The 22123-nt window shown below is 34.7% G+C and overlaps 1 protein-coding gene across 4 annotated transcripts in view; it reads right to left on the bottom strand.

The window, feature by feature from the left end:
- Nucleotides 1-22123, bottom strand: part of NCKAP1 (NCK associated protein 1) — a 101457-nt gene extending 79334 nt beyond the window's left edge. For 2 of the 4 annotated variants that reach the window (XM_082690183.1, XM_082690184.1), the window contains exons 1-3: nt 21904-22123; nt 7069-7086; nt 5896-6006 (exon numbers count right to left, since the gene is read on the bottom strand). In XM_082690183.1, coding sequence (XP_082546309.1) covers nt 5896-6006; nt 7069-7086; nt 21904-22011 — 237 coding nt within the window. In that variant the 5' untranslated portion in view covers nt 22012-22123. The remainder of the gene's footprint in view (nt 1-5895; nt 6007-7068; nt 7087-21903) is intronic. The other 2 variants (XM_082690185.1, XM_082690186.1) reach the window with 1 other exon arrangement.

Raw genomic sequence — 22123 nt, 5'->3', positions numbered from 1 at the left:
ATACCAGCACCCCACTCCCAAAACATATTTATGTTTTTAAGAAGCTAGAACTCCGGGCGCCTGGGTGGCTCAGTGGGTTAAGACGCTGCCTTCGGTTCAGGTCATGATCTCAGGATCCTGGGATCGAGTCCCACATCGGGCTCTCTGCTCAGCAGGGAGTCTGCTTCCTCCTCTCTCTCTCTCTGCCTGCCTCTCTGCCTACTTGTGATCTCTGTCTGTCAAATAAATAAATAAAATCTTTAAAAAAAAAAAAAGGAAAAAAAGAAGAAGCTGGAACTCCTGTTCTTATTCCAGTTTATTCTCAGTAATAGTATTAATGAGACATATTTGTGTAACTCTACTAAAAAGGATAGTTACTTTTTAGCTAAGAATATAATGAAATTTTAAAAATATTGCTATGTTGGGTTCTGACATAAATTTAAAACAATAAAGGAAATTTTATTCTCTCATCAAACATTTATTTATTGCCTCTTATGTACCATGCACTAGGGATAAAATGGTGTTTAAAAACAAAACCTGGGTGGCTCAGTCATTAAGCGTCTGCCTAGGGCTCACGTCTTGATCCCAAGGTGCTGGGATCTAGTCCTGCATAGGGCTCCCTGTTCAGCAGGAGCCTGCTTCTCCCTCTCCTGCTGCTGCTCCCCCTGCTTGTGCTCTCTCACTTTCTCTCAAATAAATAAACAAAATCTTCTCTCTTTTTTGTATTTTTTGTTTTTTTATTTTATTTTTTCAGTGTTAAGATTCATTTAAACAAAATCTTCTAAAAATTTTTTTAAAAATGAAAAAAAAACAGATTCTAAAGCTATGTCTCACAACCAACAGTATTAGAGTTGCTTTATTTTGTGTTTCCTTAAGTGATGCTGTAAGCTAAAAACTTCAATTTATTACATAGTATCCTGTAGTACTGGGTTCCTTAAGAGAGGAGATAAGTTAATACCTATAACAAAATATTCCTCTTAGAGTTGCTTTATTTTGTGTTTCCTTAAGTGATGCTGTAAGCTAAAAACTTCAATTTATTACATAGTATCCTGTAGTACTGGGTTCCTTAAGAGAGGAGATAAGTTAATACCTATAACAAAATATTCCTCTTAAGTCTAAAAACTTAATTTTCTAATTATTTCAATAATGGCCTATATCTCAGTCCAGAATCTCAGTATGGTTCTTGTGGCACTCTCCTCACCAACAATGCCGTCAGTCTTAGGCAATTAAGACCTGATTCATTCAACACATACATGGCAGTAATTTTTATCACTTTCCCATTAATTTGGGAATCAAATAAAAAGTTTTACACTACAATGTACAGTAAGTAGACAAATCTTACAATGACACCTTTGTGTTAGATATTTTTATTGTTTTAAAAAACACAAAGTAGCTTTTAGATGGAAATTTAACATCAGAACAAAGGGAGGAAATTAAAATATTTTAGGAAAAATATTTCAAAAGAAATTATTTTAACATATATACACCTGAACATTTCCTTAAAATGCCCCTTTAGAATTTCTTGGACAAAACAATTTTTACCTGTTAAAAATATAAGAAGTTTCTACTATTTTCTTTATCTAGGAAAATTACAGATTTCCCTCTATATGCTCATAAGAAACTTACAGGAAACAAATTCTAAACCATCTGGCAGTCACTCTCAAAATACTAGAAGATACCATGTTATAGATATATTAGACAATCTCTCAGCTCAGAAATGCTTTCTTTAATTTAAAATTAAATAAGAAAAATAACTCTATTAAAATACATAGCCTGGCACATATTAGACACTCAGTAAATGCTGCTGTAATTATAAAACTGGTATCACTTTTATTCAGGTGACTTTTACCCTAATCAACCTGCTTTGAAGCCTATGAGGCATCCAGTTCAAAATCACGACTCAGAAAACAAACAAAAACAAAAACAAAAAAGAAACAAAACAAAACAAACATTCCTTGACTTATCCTGACTCCAGAATCGGAAGAGTACAAAAGTTTCTACCAGATTACAAAGGGGCTGAGCAAGACAGTAAAATTAACTCAACAGAGCCCAACATCATCACTGTTAAAGCACTGTTAGGACCAATCTGGGCGTATCAGATAATAGTGTCCTCCTTTTCTCAGAATACCAGATAACCAGCTATCTGTGAGCACACAGGTAGCCTTTTTTATTTTTTATTTTTTTAAGAATCAAATCACGGAAACACCTAAATAAATTTGTGCTTAATTTTTACCAAAACAATATTTTTATGATTGCCTTTTCTGAAACTGAGGACAAGTGGTGCTTACCTGAATCAAAACAAAAACAGTGCTCCCTGATATGAGGAAGTGGTGATGCAACATGGGGGCTTAAGTGGGTAGAAGAATCAATGAAATAAGATGGAATTGGGAGGGAGACAAACCATAAGTGACTCTTTTTTTTTTTTATTTTATTTATTTATCAGAGAGAGAGAGGGGAAGAGAGAGAGCACAGGCAGACAGAATGGCAGGCAGAGGCCGAGGGAGAAGCAGGCTCCCTGCTGAGCAAAGAGCCCGATGTGGGACTCGATCCCAGGACGCTGGGATCATGACCTGAGCTGAAGGCAGCTGCTTTACCAACTGAGCCACCCAGGTGTCCCCCATAAGTGACTCTTAATCTCACAAAACAAACTGAGGGTTGCTGGGGGGAGGGAGGTTGGGAGAAGGGGGTGGGATTATGGACATTGGGGAGGGTATGTGCTTTGGTGAGTGCTGTGAAGTGTGTAAACCTGGTGATTCACAGACCTGTACCCCTGGGGATAAAAATATGTTTATAAAAAAAAAAACAAAAAAAAACAGTGCTAACCAGTAATTCCCCCTGATCCATGAGATAAAGTAAGCATGCTCTGTGGCACATATTTATACAATGACTCAAGGACCCAAACACGAAGGAAAAAACCCGACTATGATATCAATACCATTTCTTCAGCATACCTAACAGCCAGAAATCTGCAAATTTCTATCATTCCCAGATGGTACTAAGGAAAGTTGCTAGTCCTTAAAGCTCCATTAACTACTTCTATGAAATTTAAAAAAAAAAAAAAAACTGAACTCATTTCTCATTTCCTAACCCAAGTTTGCCAGGAACTTTTCACCAGGATTTTAGCAGGCTCGAATCAAAACTGAGATCACAAAATTTCATAAATACCTAGTACATAGTACTTCAGTAGGCAAAAAACAACAGAACAGCATTACACATAATAGTTTTAAAGGCTGTATGACAAAACTCAGACTTTGCAAACAGAACAACCAGAGTAAATTCTATAAGCAGCGTAACATTCAACAATACTATATAACTAATTTCATGGGTTTAACAAAAAATTATCACATGACCCAGCAATTCCACCTCTAAGTATACACATCCAAGAGAAATGAAAACATAAGTTTACACTACTTTTACATACATGTTCACAGCAGCATTATTCATAACAGTAAAACAAACAAAAAAAAAAAGCAGAAACAACTTAAACATCTATCAATTGATGAATGGATACATAAGATTTTATTTATTTATTTGCCAGAGAGAGAGAGAGAGCGCGTGTGCGCGCAAGCAGGCAGAGTGGCAGCAGAGGCAGAGGGAGAAGCAGGCTCCCCACCGAGCAAGGAGCCCAATGTGGGACTCGATCCCATGACGCTGGGATCATGACCTGAGCCGAAGGCAGCCGCTTAATCAACTGAGCTACCCAGGCGTCCCGATGAATGGATACATAAAAGCATATATCCACACCATGGACTATATTTTGGCAATAAAAAGAAATGAAGTACTAATATATGCCTCAACTTGCATAAACCATAAAAACATTATGCTAAATGAAAAGAAGCCAGTCAAAAAAGACAACATGTTATATGATACTACTTATTTGAAAGCTCCAAAATAGGTATACAGAAAGAAAGAAGATTAGTGTTTATCTAGGGATGGGGGATTGGTAGGAGTGAATGCTAATAAGTCTAGGGTTTCTTTTTGTGGTGATGAAAATACTCTAAAATTGATTGTGGTACAGGATACACAACTCTGGGGATGTACTAAAAACCCACTGCATTGTACACCTTAAGTGAGTAAACTATATGTATGTGAATTACACCTTAATAAAACTGTTCTTTTAGGGGCGCCTGGGGGCTCAGTGGGTTAAAGCCTCTGCTTTCAGCTCAGGTCATGATCCCAGGGTCCTGGAATGGAGCCCTGCATTGGGCTCTCTGCTCAGCAGGGAGCCTGCTTCCCCCTCTCTCTCTACCTGCCTCTCTGCCTACTTGTGATCTTTCTTTCTCTGTTAAATAAATACAAATAAATAAAATCTTTAAAAAAGCTTATTTTAAAAAGTCAATTTTGTGCTACAGAATTTGAGAAGGGAAGTAAAATTATTAAAAAACAAAAAAATAGCAGCATTTTTATAAAGTTTGCCCCACAAATCAGGAAAAGCAAAGATTCTTAATTTACTCTTCAACAAAAAATATTAATGTTACAAAAACAGTGAACATGTATTTAATCAGATCTTACTAATTTTCTAAAAAAAGGCCTCCTATTTAGGAACTATGCTTATTTTCACATAGAACTTTACACACACAAACACACACATACTCACACACACAAATTAAACTTAAATGATTCTCTGGAGAGCTCATATCACAGAGATTTTATGAGCCAGAAGAAAAAGAAGTATATATAAAACTAAAGGTAGGACAGATTTTCATTACAAAATCTCTCTCATTCAGAGTGGGTAAATTATCTGTCAGATGAGTCAGTTAATTAATGTCAATAACTAAAAAAGATTCTCCATAAAATAATGGTGTTCTTAAGAAGCATATACTTTGAATCACCCATTTTGTAATCAAAAACTAATTGATATCTTAATATAACAATTATGAAACACAATCGTCTATGAAACACACAAAGACCTCTATTAACCCGTACTACAAGAAACAGACCTTTTTTTTAATTCTTTAAAAAGCACTTTATCAGACTATTAATTCTGATTGATTCTACATTACAATATTTTTAAGTAAAGGTGATTATCAACAGGGAAAATATGATTCTTCAATAAATATACATGATTTGAGGAGACTAAAAGATGACAAAATATTTTTTAAACAGTTTCTTAAAAGTACGGAGACCAGATATAAGAGGAAATTTCTAGACTAAGTTTGTACATAAGGGAAAAAAAAGTAAAGATTATAAAATGAGACTACAAAAGAAAACAAAATTTTTAAAAAGAAGACATGCAAAAAGATTCCAAGTCAACAAAATTTATATGAAAAGACCATGGTGAGATAAAATTAGCTCTAATTTTCTAAAATTAGTTATTTATAGAAATTATTATAAAGAACTACTGAAAGATTATATAAACATATCAGGAAGACTCCGGATATGACTATATTGTATATTCTAAGAAAAACTACTCCATCTGAAGAAAGTAATATGGAAAAATAAAGATCCTACACCATCACCTTGTTATATTATTTTTCAGAAATGTTTTTCTCAATTATAAAAATACTAAAGAAATAAATGTATTTTAAAATAAACACAGATAGTTACTAAAAAGAATACAAATTCTATGAAGACGTTTATTAATTTCAAATTAAAATTTATGACTATAATTAAAAACTCCCCAACTAGTCATGCAAATATTTGGAATATATACATTTCTATTACCTTACTTTCTGTCCCAACTTGAAAGAGAAGAAGTGTGTAAGAAATTAAGATCTTATGTTTTCTATAATAAAATGGTGATGTAGTTCGGAGTCATTTTTTCCAGTTTAGAGATAAGAATATTGTTCCCAAAAGCCCTTAATCAAGTTACATAATTAGCATACCAAAATACAAAGAATTAGACAAATAAGAACTAAACATTACTTTCCCTACAGACTGCTAAAATCAAGCAATATAAAAATTTCTATGACTTACATTGTTGTTGCGAGTTTCTACAGCAGGGAACTTTCTGACTATGAATTTCACAGCAGATTCCAGGTTTTTATCAATAAGGTAGGATGGTTTTGCCTTGGGATCTCCACATGCCTATAAGACAACAGTAATAAAAAAGTGAAATGCATCCTTGTTCTAAAACCAAGTAATAGCAAATCTGTAATCAGAAGTTAGAGATATTTTATTGTTTTTGGTGAGCAGGTGATAAAATGAATAGGCAAAGTGCAGGGATTGTCACAGCTGAAATATGCAATGGGAGACAGTACAGAGATGTTCTTCTACTGAAAAAAAAATGCATGGAAAGTTTCAAAGCAGTTAGCGCAGAACAGCAGTGAAGGAAAAAGCTCAAACCTAAAAAAAAAGAAAAAGAAAAAAAAAGTCTTGGTTTGAGGTAGGATTGTATTCATTTGAAGCTAATAAAATATTACAAAATTAAATATTCAGAAGAATACTGGAAATGTTTCTTTCTAAGTGTTATAAAATAATAAGCTTATGTTTAAATGTCTTTTTCAAAATGTTTTCCTCATTCACTTTAAACATTTTAATACAAGAGCCCTAGTTCAAAAGAACTGGAAGCTGCTAAAATTATCTTTATATTACTAAAGTGTGTTGCCTATTCCTCTGAACATCTGAGTTACAACAGTATTTTTCCATCATACCAGCAGCACTTCAAACAATGAATCTACATCTGTTCTATATCTCATAAGCACAGAATAAATGGGAATGTTTACATTTTGACCACATCAGCCATACAGCATTCTCTGTAGTAAACTGTAAAGCATTATACAAATGTCAAGTACTACTATTAGAAGAAACTTTTTATCTGAACTATTAGCAATACCAAATACAATCTAAACTATTTAGTGTTTTGTTATGTGACGTTTAATAAACTGCATGCTAGTGAAATGTTATTTCTTAGGGAATTGCTAAAATTATAACATTGTTATTTAACTTCTCATTACATTTTTTTTTAAAATGTGTCCTTTGACAAAGTTTTATCTCTCTACTATGTGTGAGGAAACATATTGCAATTTTAATGTTTTTTTCATTGTTTACTATGGCTATGTTGTGAATTGCAGAGAGAGAAGTTATGAAACATGAAACTGATCTGAAAGCGGGCAAGCGGGCAGAGGGAAGGTGAAAAGCTTTGCAAACCTTCCAAACTTGTCCTTGCTGGGGAAGCATTGTAATAAAAAGAGAGAAAATTACGTGTAAACAATGATTGTCAAACTATGATATACGTTTCAGTAGTTTCAGTAGAGAACTTATGCACCGCAGACTATGAATAACAAAACAAGATTAAAACTATATGGTGCTACAATTTAAAGGTATTCTAAGTAGCGAGTTTAGTATACAATAGATTTATAGAGTTTATACTATTCATATATATTTAAATACTACTGTGTAAGTGTACAACCATGTCAGTTTCTTGGTGCTCTTTCTAAATAAACTTTAAATAACACTAGAAGGAAAATGAAGACTACATGCAACTATAAAAATAGGAGCAAAACCGTCAGTGAAATTTTACATACCTTAAAAAGAAACGGTAGCCAAGAATAAAAATAAATTGTTATTGGATGACTTTTGTACTTCAGCTCAAATTGAAACTACTTTCAAATATCACCTAACTCCCTTCCAAATCAAAGTATAAAAATCAATGCAAACATTCCTGTTATTTTCCAAATGGAAATAGGAATGCAGTAAGAATTCTCTTATTGTTCAAACATAGGTAGATAAAATTAACCTAAGAAATTTAGAACTTCATAATCCTTAACCAGATTGACACAAAACAACTATGCAAATTCCATTTCAACATGGTAAATACTAAAATACATCTGCCTTTTCCTCAGAGTAGACTATCATTTGTTTAAAATATGATTTCTCATAAACTAATTAGCCAATTAATTCACTTCCCAAAAAATAGTCTACTATATATAATAAGAATAACTAAGAACCACATACTAAGAATTTGTCCAAATATAAATAGCTACAGATTAACATTTCCTTACACCAATGATACAATGAAAATCAAGTTCCCTAAATATGCCTGAGGTGGTGCAAATCTTAAAGTGATTCCAAATAACCTTCAGTTTTTTATTTTTTATTACAGTTTTTTTTCCACTTGAGTATTTATTCAGTATTACATTCAGTTTCTTAATGTTATGTTTTATCTTCCATATTCTAATATTTAAAAATTTAGCTATCCATTCTAACATTATTCGTGACTACTGAATAATGAAAATATGATAGACTACCATATGCATTTCCCATGATCACAAATTTTACTGTGTAAGAATTTAATCAAATATCTGAAAACTAACATTCATGTATTCTCATATATATAGATGCATGTATATATACGAGGAATTCTTTCTTACACTGAAAACATAAAGAATGAAATTTCATTTCAATGGAAAAATAAATGGTTGTATAATCTTTTTGTGGAATTGATTTACCTTTTTCCACATTGCTCAATGAGCCAGATCTAAACATACTATCCTGGGAGGCAGAACAGACTCTAGAATAAGACTTACTGGGTTTCAATCGTCACCACTTATGATCCACAGGACCTTTAATATACTACAAATTATCTCCTAGTCTGTTTCTACATGTTTAAATGGGGAACTTAGTACTTACCTCAGAGGGTCATTATGAGGATTAGAAAAGAGACAGATAAACCATGTACAGTATTTAACAGAAGGGCTACCATATGTGTGTTCTAAAATGCTCTAAAAATGCGAGCTGTTGTCAATAACAGCCTCAATAATTATAATTACCCAAGTAAAAGTCTCATAAGAATAACTGCAAAATAGTCTTTATCATAGTATATAAAATAATGACCACAATTCCCTTTTCCAATCACACATTTCCTTCATTTGTTCTCTAAATGCCAAATACGTTGTACTGATAGAAAGAGTTTAGCCTCCTAGTTAAGAACATGAGTTCTAAGATAGGCTCTCCCATGTTCATATCCTAACTCCATCACTTTTTAACTGCCTAACCATAAGCAAGTAAGTGATTTTACTCCTCTTTGCCTCAGTTTTTCCATACGTTAAACTGGTTGATAATAATTGCAATTTACCCTAATAAGTTTTCAGGCCCATTACTTGTGTGCATGCATGTGCTTGTGCAGTTAACATAGATATTTGGAATACCATGAGCATTCAAAAATGCCAATAAAACATACATGGCTCATAGATACTATATAGAAGTACTAGCCCCTATTTCATTTTTTCTGGTCAACCTGCTTGATTTATTTACTTAACACCAACAGAAATACCGTGTAAGGAACACTCACGCAAAAAAGAAAAAGTACAAGAAAAAAAGAAAAAAACGAGTTGACTAAAAACTAACATCTAAGTAATTAACATCTGACAAAAAGCCATACATAATAATTCAGTTAAAAAGGGTTTCCTCCTATACCAAAGCAGTATAGCAAAATTCCAACTAACTAGGGGCATCTGGGTGGCTTAGTGGATTAAAGCCTCTGTCTTTAGCTCAGGTCATGATCCCAGGGTCCTGGGATCAAGCCCCACATCAGGCTCTCTGCTCAGCAGGGAGCCTGCTTCCTCCTCCCTTTCTCTCTCTCTCTCTCTCTCTCACTCTCTATGCCTGCCTCTCTGCCTACTTGTAATCTCTGTCAAATAAACAAAATAAAAAAAAAAAATCCAACTAACCAGATACTCTCATTTAATAAAAATTAATATTCTTCTCCAAAATCACTCAAAGCATTTCAGTTTCAGGACACAGGACAAAGAAATCATAAAATAACAACATATATTTCAAAAACATTGTCTGCAGTTGGTACATCTGAAACTCTACTTCATTCTCCTGTAACTATTATATTATACAAAATTAATCTCTCACTCTCAAAAGTATCACCCTTTGAAGTGCCACATTTAAGAAAACAACGAAGGGGCACCTGGGTGGCTCAGTGGGTTGAGCCTCTTGCCTTTGGCTCAGGTCATGATCTCAGGGTCCTGAGATGGAAACCCTGCTTAGGCTCTCTGCTCAGCAGGGAGCCTGCTTCCCCCCTCTCTCTGCCTGCCCTCTCTGCCTGCCCTCTCTGCCTACTTATGACATCTCTGTCAAATAAATAAATAAAATCTTAAAAAAAAAAAAAGAAAACATATACTACTATAGTTAGCTATTAACAAATTTTAGACTATTATGTGTCAGAAAGGCTTACCAAAAGGCCTAAATCAAACAAAACTTTTAAATACTTCTACCTCCCCAACACCAAAAAAGAAAAAGAGGAAAAGAAAAGGTGAGTACAAGGCAAAATTGCACCTAAATAACTGAACCTTACAGCCTTATAAAAAAAAAAAAAAAGCTTTTTTGCATAATTGGCTAAGAGCTGTATCACTAGACAAAAAGTAAATAATTTCTGAGCCACAGAACTTAAAAAAAACCCCACAACCCTAAAACCATGTATTTTACTTTATCTTGACTCAGCATGCTTTCATAATGCAAAAAACACTGTAATTTAGAGTTCCAGAAGATATAAAGGAAATTTAAATATTTATGTACTTAAATTTCCAGTTCTCACAATTGCAACTTTATTTTCTATGAATATTCTACTTGTCTTTAAATTCAACAAAGTTATAACTATTTAATGTAGAAGATGAAATTGTACTAATGTTAAAGGGAATACTTAAATATAATAATTAAGAAATCTGAGTCAAGGGACGCCTGGGTGGCTCAGTTGGTTAAGCGGCTGCCTTCGGCTCAGGTCATGATCCCAGCGTCCTGGGATCGAGTCCCACATCGGGCTCCTTGCTCGGCAGGAAGCCTGCTTCTCCCTCTGCCTCTGGCCTGCCACTCTGTCTGCCTGTGCTTGCGCTCTGTATCTCTCTCTCTCTAACAAATTAAAAAAAAAAAAAAAAAAAAAAAAAAAAAAGAAATCTGAGTCAAGGAGCTCAGCCCATATCCCGGCAAGCAGTTTAATCTCCGAACCTCAGTTCTCTAACTCATAAAAGTAAGGGTACTAATACTACCTACTCCCCAGGGTAGATTGTTCAGATTTTTATTTGAACAATCTTCCATTTTTTTAAATAAAATTTCTTAAAACACATGAATAGCTATAGTGAGTTCCCGATTATTAAAGTAAAATTTTCCATTTAACCAATTCTAGCTCAGTATTATCAGCCAACATCTCCAAATTCATTTTTTTCACAAAATATAAATATAATATTATTACCAAAAATAAAGAACAGAGATGTTTTAGAAAACCACATAATATTTCATTCAGGCCACAAAATAAATATCTGTGACCAGAAACCTCAACACCAGACTTTGTGTGATTTCAACTTCAAAACAAATTTTTCTGCCAATCTACCACCAAAACCCTTTCCCCCAAGTCCTTTCCTCAAACCGATTACATAACACAGATTAACTTTACATGGCTAATGCTACATATTCTTCCAAAAACTTAACATGATGTTACAAAAATCAAATACAGAAATAATCCTCAATCTATTCATAAGATTAAGCAACAATCAAGAAAAAGAAAAAAAGACCCAAGAGTGGGGAGTGAAAAGAACATTTACAAGCACCTGTTGTGCGTAAAAACATCGATGCTTTTGAAACTGCCTAAAGCATCTCTCAACAGAGAGGAAAGGAGCGTCAGAAAAATTAAGTGATTTGCTCAAGGTTTAGCTGTGAGCACCTAAAGATTACAAAGCACTAAAAATGCTTTTTCTAAAAATATATGCACAGAAAAACAGTTAAAAAAAAAATAGTTCCATTCTTTCAACACCTCAATGCTCAAAACTTTCACTGGAGTAATTACTATCAAAGGAAAAATCTGCTTAGTTTCATCAGTTTTGTTTTTTAAGTCCTAGTCTAACTCAGCAATAAAACACATTCTTTTGCCAAAATACTGCAGAGCAAACCAATTTTTTAGATTCAGTAACGTAAATGAAAAAACATGAACAAAATCCCAGAGTTCAGAGTGAGAATGCTATTTGTGAAAGTACAAGAAACTAGCCCTATCTGAATATGTCAGGGAAAAAGAGAAAAATGCAAAATGTGACCAATTTATGCTAGAAACAGGAAGTTAATTTTTAAACAGGAAGTTAATTTTTACTCAATAAATAAGAAAAACCATAGATTTTAAAGCATGTTTTGCGAATTTAAAAGCATACCGGGACCAGAGCTCCTGGGTGGCTCAGTGGGTTAAAGCCTCCACCTTCCGCTCAGGTCATGATCCCAAGGTCCTGGGATCCAGCCCTGCATCGGGTTCTCTGTTTGGCGGAGAGTCTGCTTCCCCACCTCTCTCTTTGCCTGCCTCTCTTGCCTACTTGTAATCTCTGTCAAATAAATAAATAAAATCTTTAAAAAAAAAAAAAAAGCATACCAGGACCAAGATTCTCCCTAGAGTCTTCAAGGAAATTAACTGACATTAATGCCTATAGACGGACATCACCTAAAATCATGGACTACAGAAAATAATTTAGCTATCATTCTTTTATTGTGTAATTTCAAAAACAAAAGTAATACAATGAAGTTTCAATAAATACTGGAAAATCTATCAAGAGCAAAACAAGACTTAAGTCTCATATTAGTGGTTTTGTTTTCAATTATTTTGTTTTTTTGCATGTGTCACCTATATTTTGGCCAACCAATGTGCTTTGAACTTCCCCTCAAGCTTGGATATGTGGGGAAAAAAAAGCAATTCACTGCTAAAATTTAGATTAAGAGGCTTCATAGAAAATATACTGGAATTATTGGAAATGCTTTAAAATTAATGCAAATTTATCAATAATTACCTGTTACTTGGAGCCAATTAACAGCCAGCTTAAAAATATATATTTTAAGGTTATTGCTTTCCAAGCACAAATTCTGGGAAAATCACAAACTTAAATATTTCAATGCATTAGATATTTCAAAATTCATTTTTTAAAAAATCTTAGTGATTCAAATGAGTTACTAATTATTATTCATTTCACAAGAAGAAGTGTATTTCACTACAGGTTTTTTTTTTTTTTCACTACAGGTTTTAAACATTTTTCAGCTTGCAATATAGAGAAACAGCTCAATTTACAAAAAAAAAAAAAGGTATTCTATAGGTTGTTTTTCCCAAGTATTATATGTGACCACATTTTTACTGTTTTAAAAAAACTGCTCTTGGGGCCTCTGGGCAGCTCAGGCAATTAAGCATCTGACTCTTAATCTAAGCTCAGGTATTGATCTCAGGATCGTGAGTTCGAGCCTCATGCTGGGCTCCACTTTATTTTATAAATCAATCAATCAATCAATCAGTCAATCTGTTTTTAAAAACCCACTGACAGGGTGTCTGGGTGGCTCAGTGGATTAAAGCCTCAGGATCCCAGGGTCCTGGGATCCAGCCCCACCAAAGCCCCACATCCAGGCTCTCTGCTCAGCGGGGAGCCTGCTTCCTCCTCTCTCTCTGTCTGCCTCTCTGCCTACTTATGATCTTTGTCTGTCAAATAAATAAGTAAAATCTTTAAAAATAAATAAATACATAAAGGCCCACTGAAGAACACACTCCTGTAATAAAAATACTTATTTTGGGGGCACCTGGGTGGCTAAGTGGGTTAAAGCCTCTGCCTTTGGCTCGGGTCATGATCCCAGGGTCCTGGAATCGAGTCCCGCATCGGGCTCTCTGCTCAGCAGGAAACCTGCCTCCTCCTCTCTCTCTGCCTGCCTCTCTGCCTACTTGTGATCTTTGTTGTCAAATAAATAAATAAAATCTTTTTTAAAAAATACTTATTTTGTACTAGCAGTAAATAGGTATCAAACTATAATGTCAGAAAGTAAAAAAGGAAAAGTTGATATGTTTCCCAGAGGGGGTACTGAGCTGGATTTAACAGGGGGGAAAAATGAACTTATTAATTGTCTACTTTGATTCATGACCCAGAAACAGATTTAATACCAATAGCCTATACTTACTCATTTCTTACTCTGTGTCAGGCACTGCACTAGCACTTCAGATGAATTAACTCACTCAACCTTCTAAGGTTAACTAAAGAGTACTCTACAGACACCGTAGAACTGGAATATCTATAAAAATTTCAAGACTTAGTATCAAAAAGATTAACATGGCTTAGGAAACAAAAATATACAGCTTAGAGTGTAACAGAAGCTGAGAATAAGTACTCTGTAGATGATTTTGCTAGTAAAAAGCCTACATGCAGCCCAATATACCAGAAATTTAGTATTACCCCAAAAAAACAAAATTGTATCACTATTGTGAGTAACTGCCTGAGAAAGAAATCACTCTTGCTCTCTCTCTCAAAGAATTAAATCTTTGTGGGGCTCTAAAACTTACATTTTACTTATTTCAATGGTTCTTAACATCAGAATCATTTCAGGGGCTTTTTCTTAGCAGGTTTATGTCAAGATACAGATATATTTTTAAAAACCTTTTAAAATAATTATATTGTGTATCCCTGGCTAAAAAACACTGGTCTCCTCAATTTATAAAGAAACTATAACCAAGAAAAATTAAATAACTTGTCCAAAGTTTAAAAGACAGTATCAGAGCTTTATCAGAATCTAGCTCTCTCAAGCCACAGAATAAATTACAAGAATGAAAAACAAAAGAGAAGTTTAGAGGCCATATGTCAGCAAGGAGGGCATTAGACATTACTAGGGTTTTTATAACCTTATATATTTTACATCTCTATATATTCTGCTGAACAAAAGTTCTGGAATCCTAATAATGATCGACTACACCTTGTCACTGCCTACCCGAAGTTTCTATTCATACTTCAAAATCAAGCACAAAGGTCAGTATCTCTTCTTCCCCAGAATGGAATCTTCACTGCCCTTCTCAAGACTCTCATAAGCACACTTACACAACACATTTTAGGTAAATACCTCTAAATCTCTCAACCTACTAAAATGTGAATTTCTTGGCATTGGAGACTGCATCTTAATTTATCTGTCTCCCCAGTGTCTATGAAGACATTCAGTAAATGCAAAGCAAATGAATGAATAAAAAAACCCTCAAAATCTAGAACTAAAAGAAAAGTTCATACGATTTATAAAATACTTTCTAAAATGCAGTTTTATTACTGTCAAGTATCTAACCCAGACTTTTACTTAAAACAAGAAATTTCTTTGAAACTGGCACATGTACAAGCCTACTTACAAATTAGCAATTCAAGAGCTTATGAAGTTTGTTAACTTATTTAAGTAAAAGACTGCAATATGATATTATTTTAAGAAATTATTACCCAGGCACTGTCAGATTAAGTAAAAAAAAAAAAAAAAATCTACTAAAGTCTAATTATAGTACTGCAAATTCCTAAAAGGATCAAAAGATTTTACTACATTTACTGATAAAGGCAATCGTAAAAACAGCCAACAACAACAACAAAACTCCCATTTTGAGAATAGAAAACAGTACTACTAATTTACTAATTACTAATTTCTCCCCAAGACAGAAAGAAACAAACTTACTGGTGTACTTTATTAACTATATTTCTTATATTTCATGTTACAAAATTTTCAGTATGAGAATGTTACCATTTAACTTTATGTAAAATTTAAAATGAAAAAGAACATTAGAAATTCCAAATTTAGGAGCCCCAGGGTGGTTCAGTCAGTTAATCATCCCACTCTTGATTTCAGCTCAGGTCATGGTCTCAGGGTCTGGGATAGAGCCCTAGGTTGGGCTCCTCACTCAATGGGGAGCCTACTTAAGATTCTCTCTTCCTCCCTTTGCCCCTCCCCAAATTCACTCACTCTTGCTCTCTCTCTCAAAGAATTAAATCTTTGTAGGGCTCTATACTGGGTGGGGAGCCTGCTTAAAATTCTCTCTCTCCCTGTGTCCCTCCCATCTCCCCCGCATCCTGCATACTCACTCCTTCTAAAAATTAAAAAAAAAAAAAAAAAAAAAAAATCCAAGTTCAATTTGGAACAAAATATACCTTCAAGTAGGGAAATAATTGCATGTGTTCTTAACATTAGGAAAGACAAATGGTACTTCATTGTTTCTTTCAGTTTACACTTCTCCTTTCTGCTTCATACTCTTCCCCCAATTTAAAACAAAATTCCTGATTTCTTTAGTATTATTTTTATGGTTAGTCCTTCCAATTTTTATATTTTAATAGCAGAGACTAAATTTTAGAAATAATCACAAAGAAAAAATGCACAGAACTTCAAAAGCTAATAAAAAAAACATATTTCTCCAAAAGATTTTCAATAAATTGAATTTTAAAACTCCTAATTCTAAACTATTTCTCATTTTAATACATTACGAAGCTAAACAGAAGTCTCCATTAACAATCACTCTGGGCAGGCACATGGGTGGTACAGTCAATTAAGTGGCCAGATCTTGGTTTCAGCTCGGGTCATGAAATCCGGCACTACATGGGCACCATGCTGAACACAGAGTCTGCTTAAGACTCTCTCTCCCTCTCCCTATGCCCACTGCACTCTTTCTTTCAAATAAAATCTTTTTTTAAAAACAATAATAATTCTGGTACACTGAGAGTATGATCTCAGTGATCTTTTCATACAAATCCATAGGAAGTTCATACAAAAGTAATCTACAGTAAAAATAAAAATTATTTCTGTAATATAACTGCATATCTCTTTAAGGTTACTGTGTGTCCAAAATCTAATTCTATCTACCACAAAAATGTCAATAATCACTATAAATCTAATGGCAAAAATAATTAAATCAGAAACCATACTTATGGTTTAATTAAAAAAAAAAGTCACCAATCTAAATTCTTATTTTCTTTAAAATAAGAAGTGCGAAGGGGCACCTGGCTGGCTCAGTCAGAGAAGCATGCAACTCTTGATCTGAGGATCATGAGTCAGAGTCCCACATCGGTTGTAGAGATTACTAAAACATAAATAAATAAACTTTGAAAAAAAAGGGAATTGGGTAAATTATTTAACCTCTCCAAAGTCAACTGCTTTAACTATAAATAAGTACAACATACACCTAAGGACAAATTTAAAGACTACAAACAGCATACAGTAAAGTCTCAATAAAATGGCAGCTAGCATTAATTTCATTACACATTATTTTTACTGGCCAATAAAGAGATGAAACTTTTTAGTTCTAATAACATATAAAGTGTACAACTACCGGAACTGACCCAAAATTACTGCTATAACTTAACTTAATAAGAACAATCCCTAGGAAATTATCAAACAAAAATATGGAGTAGATTCTTAATTATCCCAAGCAGTAAGAACAAGAACTTTCGACCCTGACATACTTTCTCATCTGGGCTTCTTCATTTTTTACATATTGGATATAGCTAGCTAAGTATGTTCGTTCCTTTAACACTTTCTTACAGTGTAAGTATACAAGCAATAGATTAAGGACCCTAATTTCATTTATATGTAAACTGCACCATGCTGCTTCAATTTTATTTTTGTGAAGAGTCTAATTTAATCAAAATATAATAAAATATGCATGCACATATGTTAGCATTGGTACAGAAAAGGGTGTAAGTATAAGGCTTATTTTTAAAAGTGGGAGAAGGGCAGGCAAAGAATTTCTGAAGTGACACAAATATCTTATGTTTGAGTTTCTGATAATAAACATGTATTCTTCTTGTAATCATTAAAAATGCTTAGTATTTACTTACTAGTCCACAAAGAATAATCTATCACTGCCACTTGAAAAAATAAAAATAATTTTTTCCTAAGTATTTTTCAGTGATCTTTATCTCCTCAGCCTACCATCCAATGTAACAAGAAAAAAAATTATCAAATCCTCATTTTTACAAGCAGCTTTCCTGAAAAATAAAGTTACAAATGGACATGATAGGATTTGTTTAAATAAATAATATATATTATTTAATTCAGATTTTTATGGAGAGATGTTTCCTTCTTATCATGTTTAAGGCTCTTAATAATGAAACCCCACTGCAGGGGGCGGTGGGGGGGAATCTCATACTAATAATAATTATTAGTCTACAATTTGCTACAAACCAATCTTTGGAGCACATTTCTGCTCCTGATTAAGGAACAGAGAAAATAACACCCTAAATAAAGATAAACGTAACAGTGAAAAAGAAAACTAAAGCTGATTCCCCTCCCTTTGTCTTGCATTACACCCTTCCCATGCACCCTTTTTTTTCTCCATTAAATATACAGATACCAGCTAAAGACTTACAATTTTTTACACTGCTATTCTACCCATTTTTCCTCATAGAATAAATATATCCAAAATTATGAGGAAAGACTATTTTTTTTAAAAGCCTCTAATAAGAAAAAATTTTTTAAACAAGTGAAAGTGCTTTGAAATCTGCAAACAGATACCATTCAAAAAAAAGTTTGCAATAGCTAGGTGGCTCTTCTTTTCTGTCCTTTAGAATTAAGGCAATAATGTAACAAAATTATGCAAGTATTAACTGAGACCTTTTTGGTACAGAATTATCAAGTTCATGTTGATGACAGGTAAGAAAGGAAAGGAAACAAGAAACAAAATAGATGTATTTCTGAACTCAGCAAAAATGTTTTGGTATTTGTGAATATGTTTGCTAATAGCAGTAAAATTTCGAAAAAACAAATGTTGACAAAAAAAGTTGCTGAGACTCCTAAATAAATACTACCTTACATTCACAGAGGTTTTAAACTATTTTCACATTGTTGTCTTTCATCTTCATGAATAATCCTGTGATGTAGGCAGAGAATGGATTACCATCTCTATTTTATAGAAAAGTATACTGAATTCAGTTATTGTTTAAAATGGGCTATGACTACTACTTGTAAAGATAAGATAATCAGAGCTGGAATGGACTTTAGCATTTCTTTTACAGTTAATTTTCCCCTGCTTTACAGAAAGAGTAAAAAATGAAGTTCAGAGAAGTCAAGACACCTCCCAATGTTACAAAACTCAGTGACAGACTGAAGACTGTAACGAAGGTCTCCCAAATCCTGGCTTAGTACTCCACTTTCACAACCACACTGCCTGCCATGCCACAATAACAGATATAAAAGGAGCTTGGAAAATGTTAAAAATCAACATATAAGTGAGCAGTATTATCAGGTCTGGAAAAAGACATGTTTTCAATTTTTAAGGATTCAAGAAATAAACTTAAATGTAAACCTACCTACCACGTTCACGTCTTTTCCCTAAAATCCTCCTTCATGTGTTTTCACATCCCTGATTAGTCTATAAGTTCCTTAAAATTTCCGAAATCTGTACATATTAAGATTCAAAAATTTTTCAACTGATGAATTTTTTTTAAAAAAACAAAACGATTTCAATAATCATGTTACATTCCTGTTATAAGCACCAAAGCATATTATTTTTGATTCCAGCAACTTATGAAGTTATTTTACTCAGGTCACTTAAGTATTTTCATGGTGTATGCTCATTATATTCCCATGCAGACTTTCAACTGAAACAGAGTAATTGAATCTAACAATATAATGCACACATGAGTTAATAAAAATGCGATAACTAATTGATAGACATGTATTATGTAGTGGAAGGGTTTTGGTTTTTTGGGGTTTTGGGGTTTTTGTTGTTGTTGTTGTGGTTGTTGTTTTCTTGAGGATTTTAAGAGATTGGGATTGAAAAGATTAGGTAGTTCATACTGTTATAAAAATGCAGACTGCATGAACCTTATAAACACATGGTGAACAAATCTTACTCACTTTTTTTGGCAAGATTTTTGAACAAATGTTTCAATCCCTAGCCAGCCAGGAAGATATGCCAGTCTTATAGACAACTCTATAGGCTAAAAGATTCAAAATCTATCTGATGCATTTGTACGCAAAATTACACAAGGAGAGCAAACCAAAAGCTATTATTAAAACTAGAGCAAGATTATGCACACACATAATATGTTAAATATATACTTATAACATACATTGTGTATTTATCCATTCAATTGTAACTTAACTGAAAACTTCATGGACCAGGTAAGACCGTAAGTACTAGTAATTCAAAAATGAGTAACACTCTCCCTGCCCAGAGGGAACTCACAATCAAGCAAGGTGGACAAAATATTTATCAATAAAGTGCTGCAATATAAATTTTCAGTAACTCAAAATATCTGACACTTGGATTTAATAATCACATTCAACTCATTCTAAATTTCACTAGCTCAGTAATACAAGAGCCTGAAGTTTCTCAAAACAGGAAGTGAAAAAATAATGCTTTTAAGGCATTGAACTGAAATTGTAAGTGTTGAAATGAATAAAATTTAACCTTATGTACTTTATGAAAGTGGAATAAAGTTTGGTTGTATTTATACCATAAAAATGTTTAAATGCAAGGTTAAAAAGGTATTGTGCCCAAATACCCAAATCACTTTTGATGTTACTCTCACTTCCTCTTCTGAAAACCATCGTAACCATTTCCTTTAACCACAATACCACAGGTCTAGTAATTTTTAGTACTGCTTGCCTTGCTCGTTTTTTTTGGACAAAGTTCATATAGGAACGAATTTCAATGTTTGTTGAAGCATAATCTCACAAAAAAGTTTAGGTCGATACAACCTGTAAGTAGTAGTACCAAAATTAAATTCTTTGCAACCACATAAATTTATAACCAAGGCCCTTTGGTAAATGCAGAGGGCTTCTCTGTAATGATACTGAGTTCCTGCCACATAAGATGTAACAAACTGAACAGACATGTTGCAGATACTCTCCAGATTTTACTGTGTTTAGAGGCAAACTAATCTTGCATCCAGGTAAGCAACAGCAACATAAACCATCCTTATAAAAAACTTATCAATATTAAGTCAGGACAGTCTTCTTTAAAATTACAATATCTACATCAAATTGTTGGAATAAATCAGTTTTATACTTGAACCTCATTATATGGACTTCAAAAAATATACATATTATTTCTTCAGCAGCCCCAATTTACACACAATTCTACTATGGTTAAGCTAAAGGAAATATTCACGATTTACTAAAAAGCCAACAAAAATAGTTATGAAGACATGACATCAAATACACATTGGAAACTCAAAGGACGTAGACTGTACCCAAAAATCTCTTTAATGTTCTCTTAACCAAGTTCTTTGAAACTTACTAACCCTGCCTTAAAAGGAAAAAAAAAATTTTGGTTTGTTTTCTCTTAGGAGGAATTAATATTTATTCTATCTTTACTTCTATGTCTCTTAACTCCAACTCAGCCTTCCATTTCTTAATCTGCTGAAGCCATTTAAAGACTTTCAACGGGCCTATTAGCTACAACTACAAATTTTCCTTATATGTTATAAACCAGTAATAATAGCAACATATTTACAGTTTTCATTTCGTACCGACACAGAACTTTAAGAAATGTGCTTAGGTACTATTAGACAAGGCTGGAAAAACTAAGATGAGGAGGTGTTAGGACGGATGGGAGAGAAGGCTGTTATTCCTGTTCTAGTGACTCACAGCCCAGAAGTATTTCAGAAGAAAACTGGTTCCACCCTCACCTCCCCCTCCTCTCCACCCTCAAAATGAAATAATTCCAAAGTGTCAGCATGCTCTCAAACGACTATTATTTAGCTATCTAAAATAAAGTGGCAAGCGGAGGAGATGCGGGGTTCACCCTGATGAACAATCCCCTTCCCACATACACACACCAAAAAATTGGCCAAAAATTGCTACCATCTCCGCCAGATTCCCACCATTCAGCCTCAGTTATGGAACACCCAAGTTTTCCTATGCTCTCCCCGCCCCCATCTTGCCTACCCTCCACCCCCTCCCTTTCCTGTTGACCCCGTTCCGGGGGCGGGGGGCGGGGGCGCAGAGGAGGGGGCGACAGAGGCGCCCCGCACCCTGAGCCGGCCCCGCCAGATCCCAACGCTGGGAGCGGGGAAATGGCTTCTCTCGGCCTCCGGCCGGCCCGCCAGTCGCGGGGCGAGGCGCCGGGACTCCGCATTAGGCCGCGGCGCATCTCGGCGACCCCGGGCCGGGCCTGACTCGGCATGGCCGTGATTTCTGCCGTGGGCGCCGCCCGCTGCCCCCACCCCCGTTCCCCCCCGCCGCCCGCCCTTCCTCCGCCCGCTCGTCGCCCCCGCCGCGGCCTCGTCGGCCCGTGCGCACCTTTTTGATGTTGTAGAGACGAGTCAGCATGCCGACGCCCCGGTCGTTGAGGATGGTGAGCTTCTCCGCCAGCTTCTGCTGACTGGGCTGCAGCACGGAGCGCGACATGGTGGTAGTCGTGGTGCTGGTGGTGCCGCCGCCGCTGCCGCCGCCGCCGGCCGCCTTGCGCCCAGTCACCGGCCCGCGGCCTCCGCGTCAACCTCTCTCGGGCCTCTTCCCC

This window comes from Mustela nivalis (genome assembly GCF_964662115.1).
Source record: "Mustela nivalis genome assembly, chromosome: 11".
NCBI lineage: Eukaryota > Metazoa > Chordata > Mammalia > Carnivora > Mustelidae > Mustela > Mustela nivalis.
This window is presented reverse-complemented; position numbering and strand designations above follow the sequence as displayed.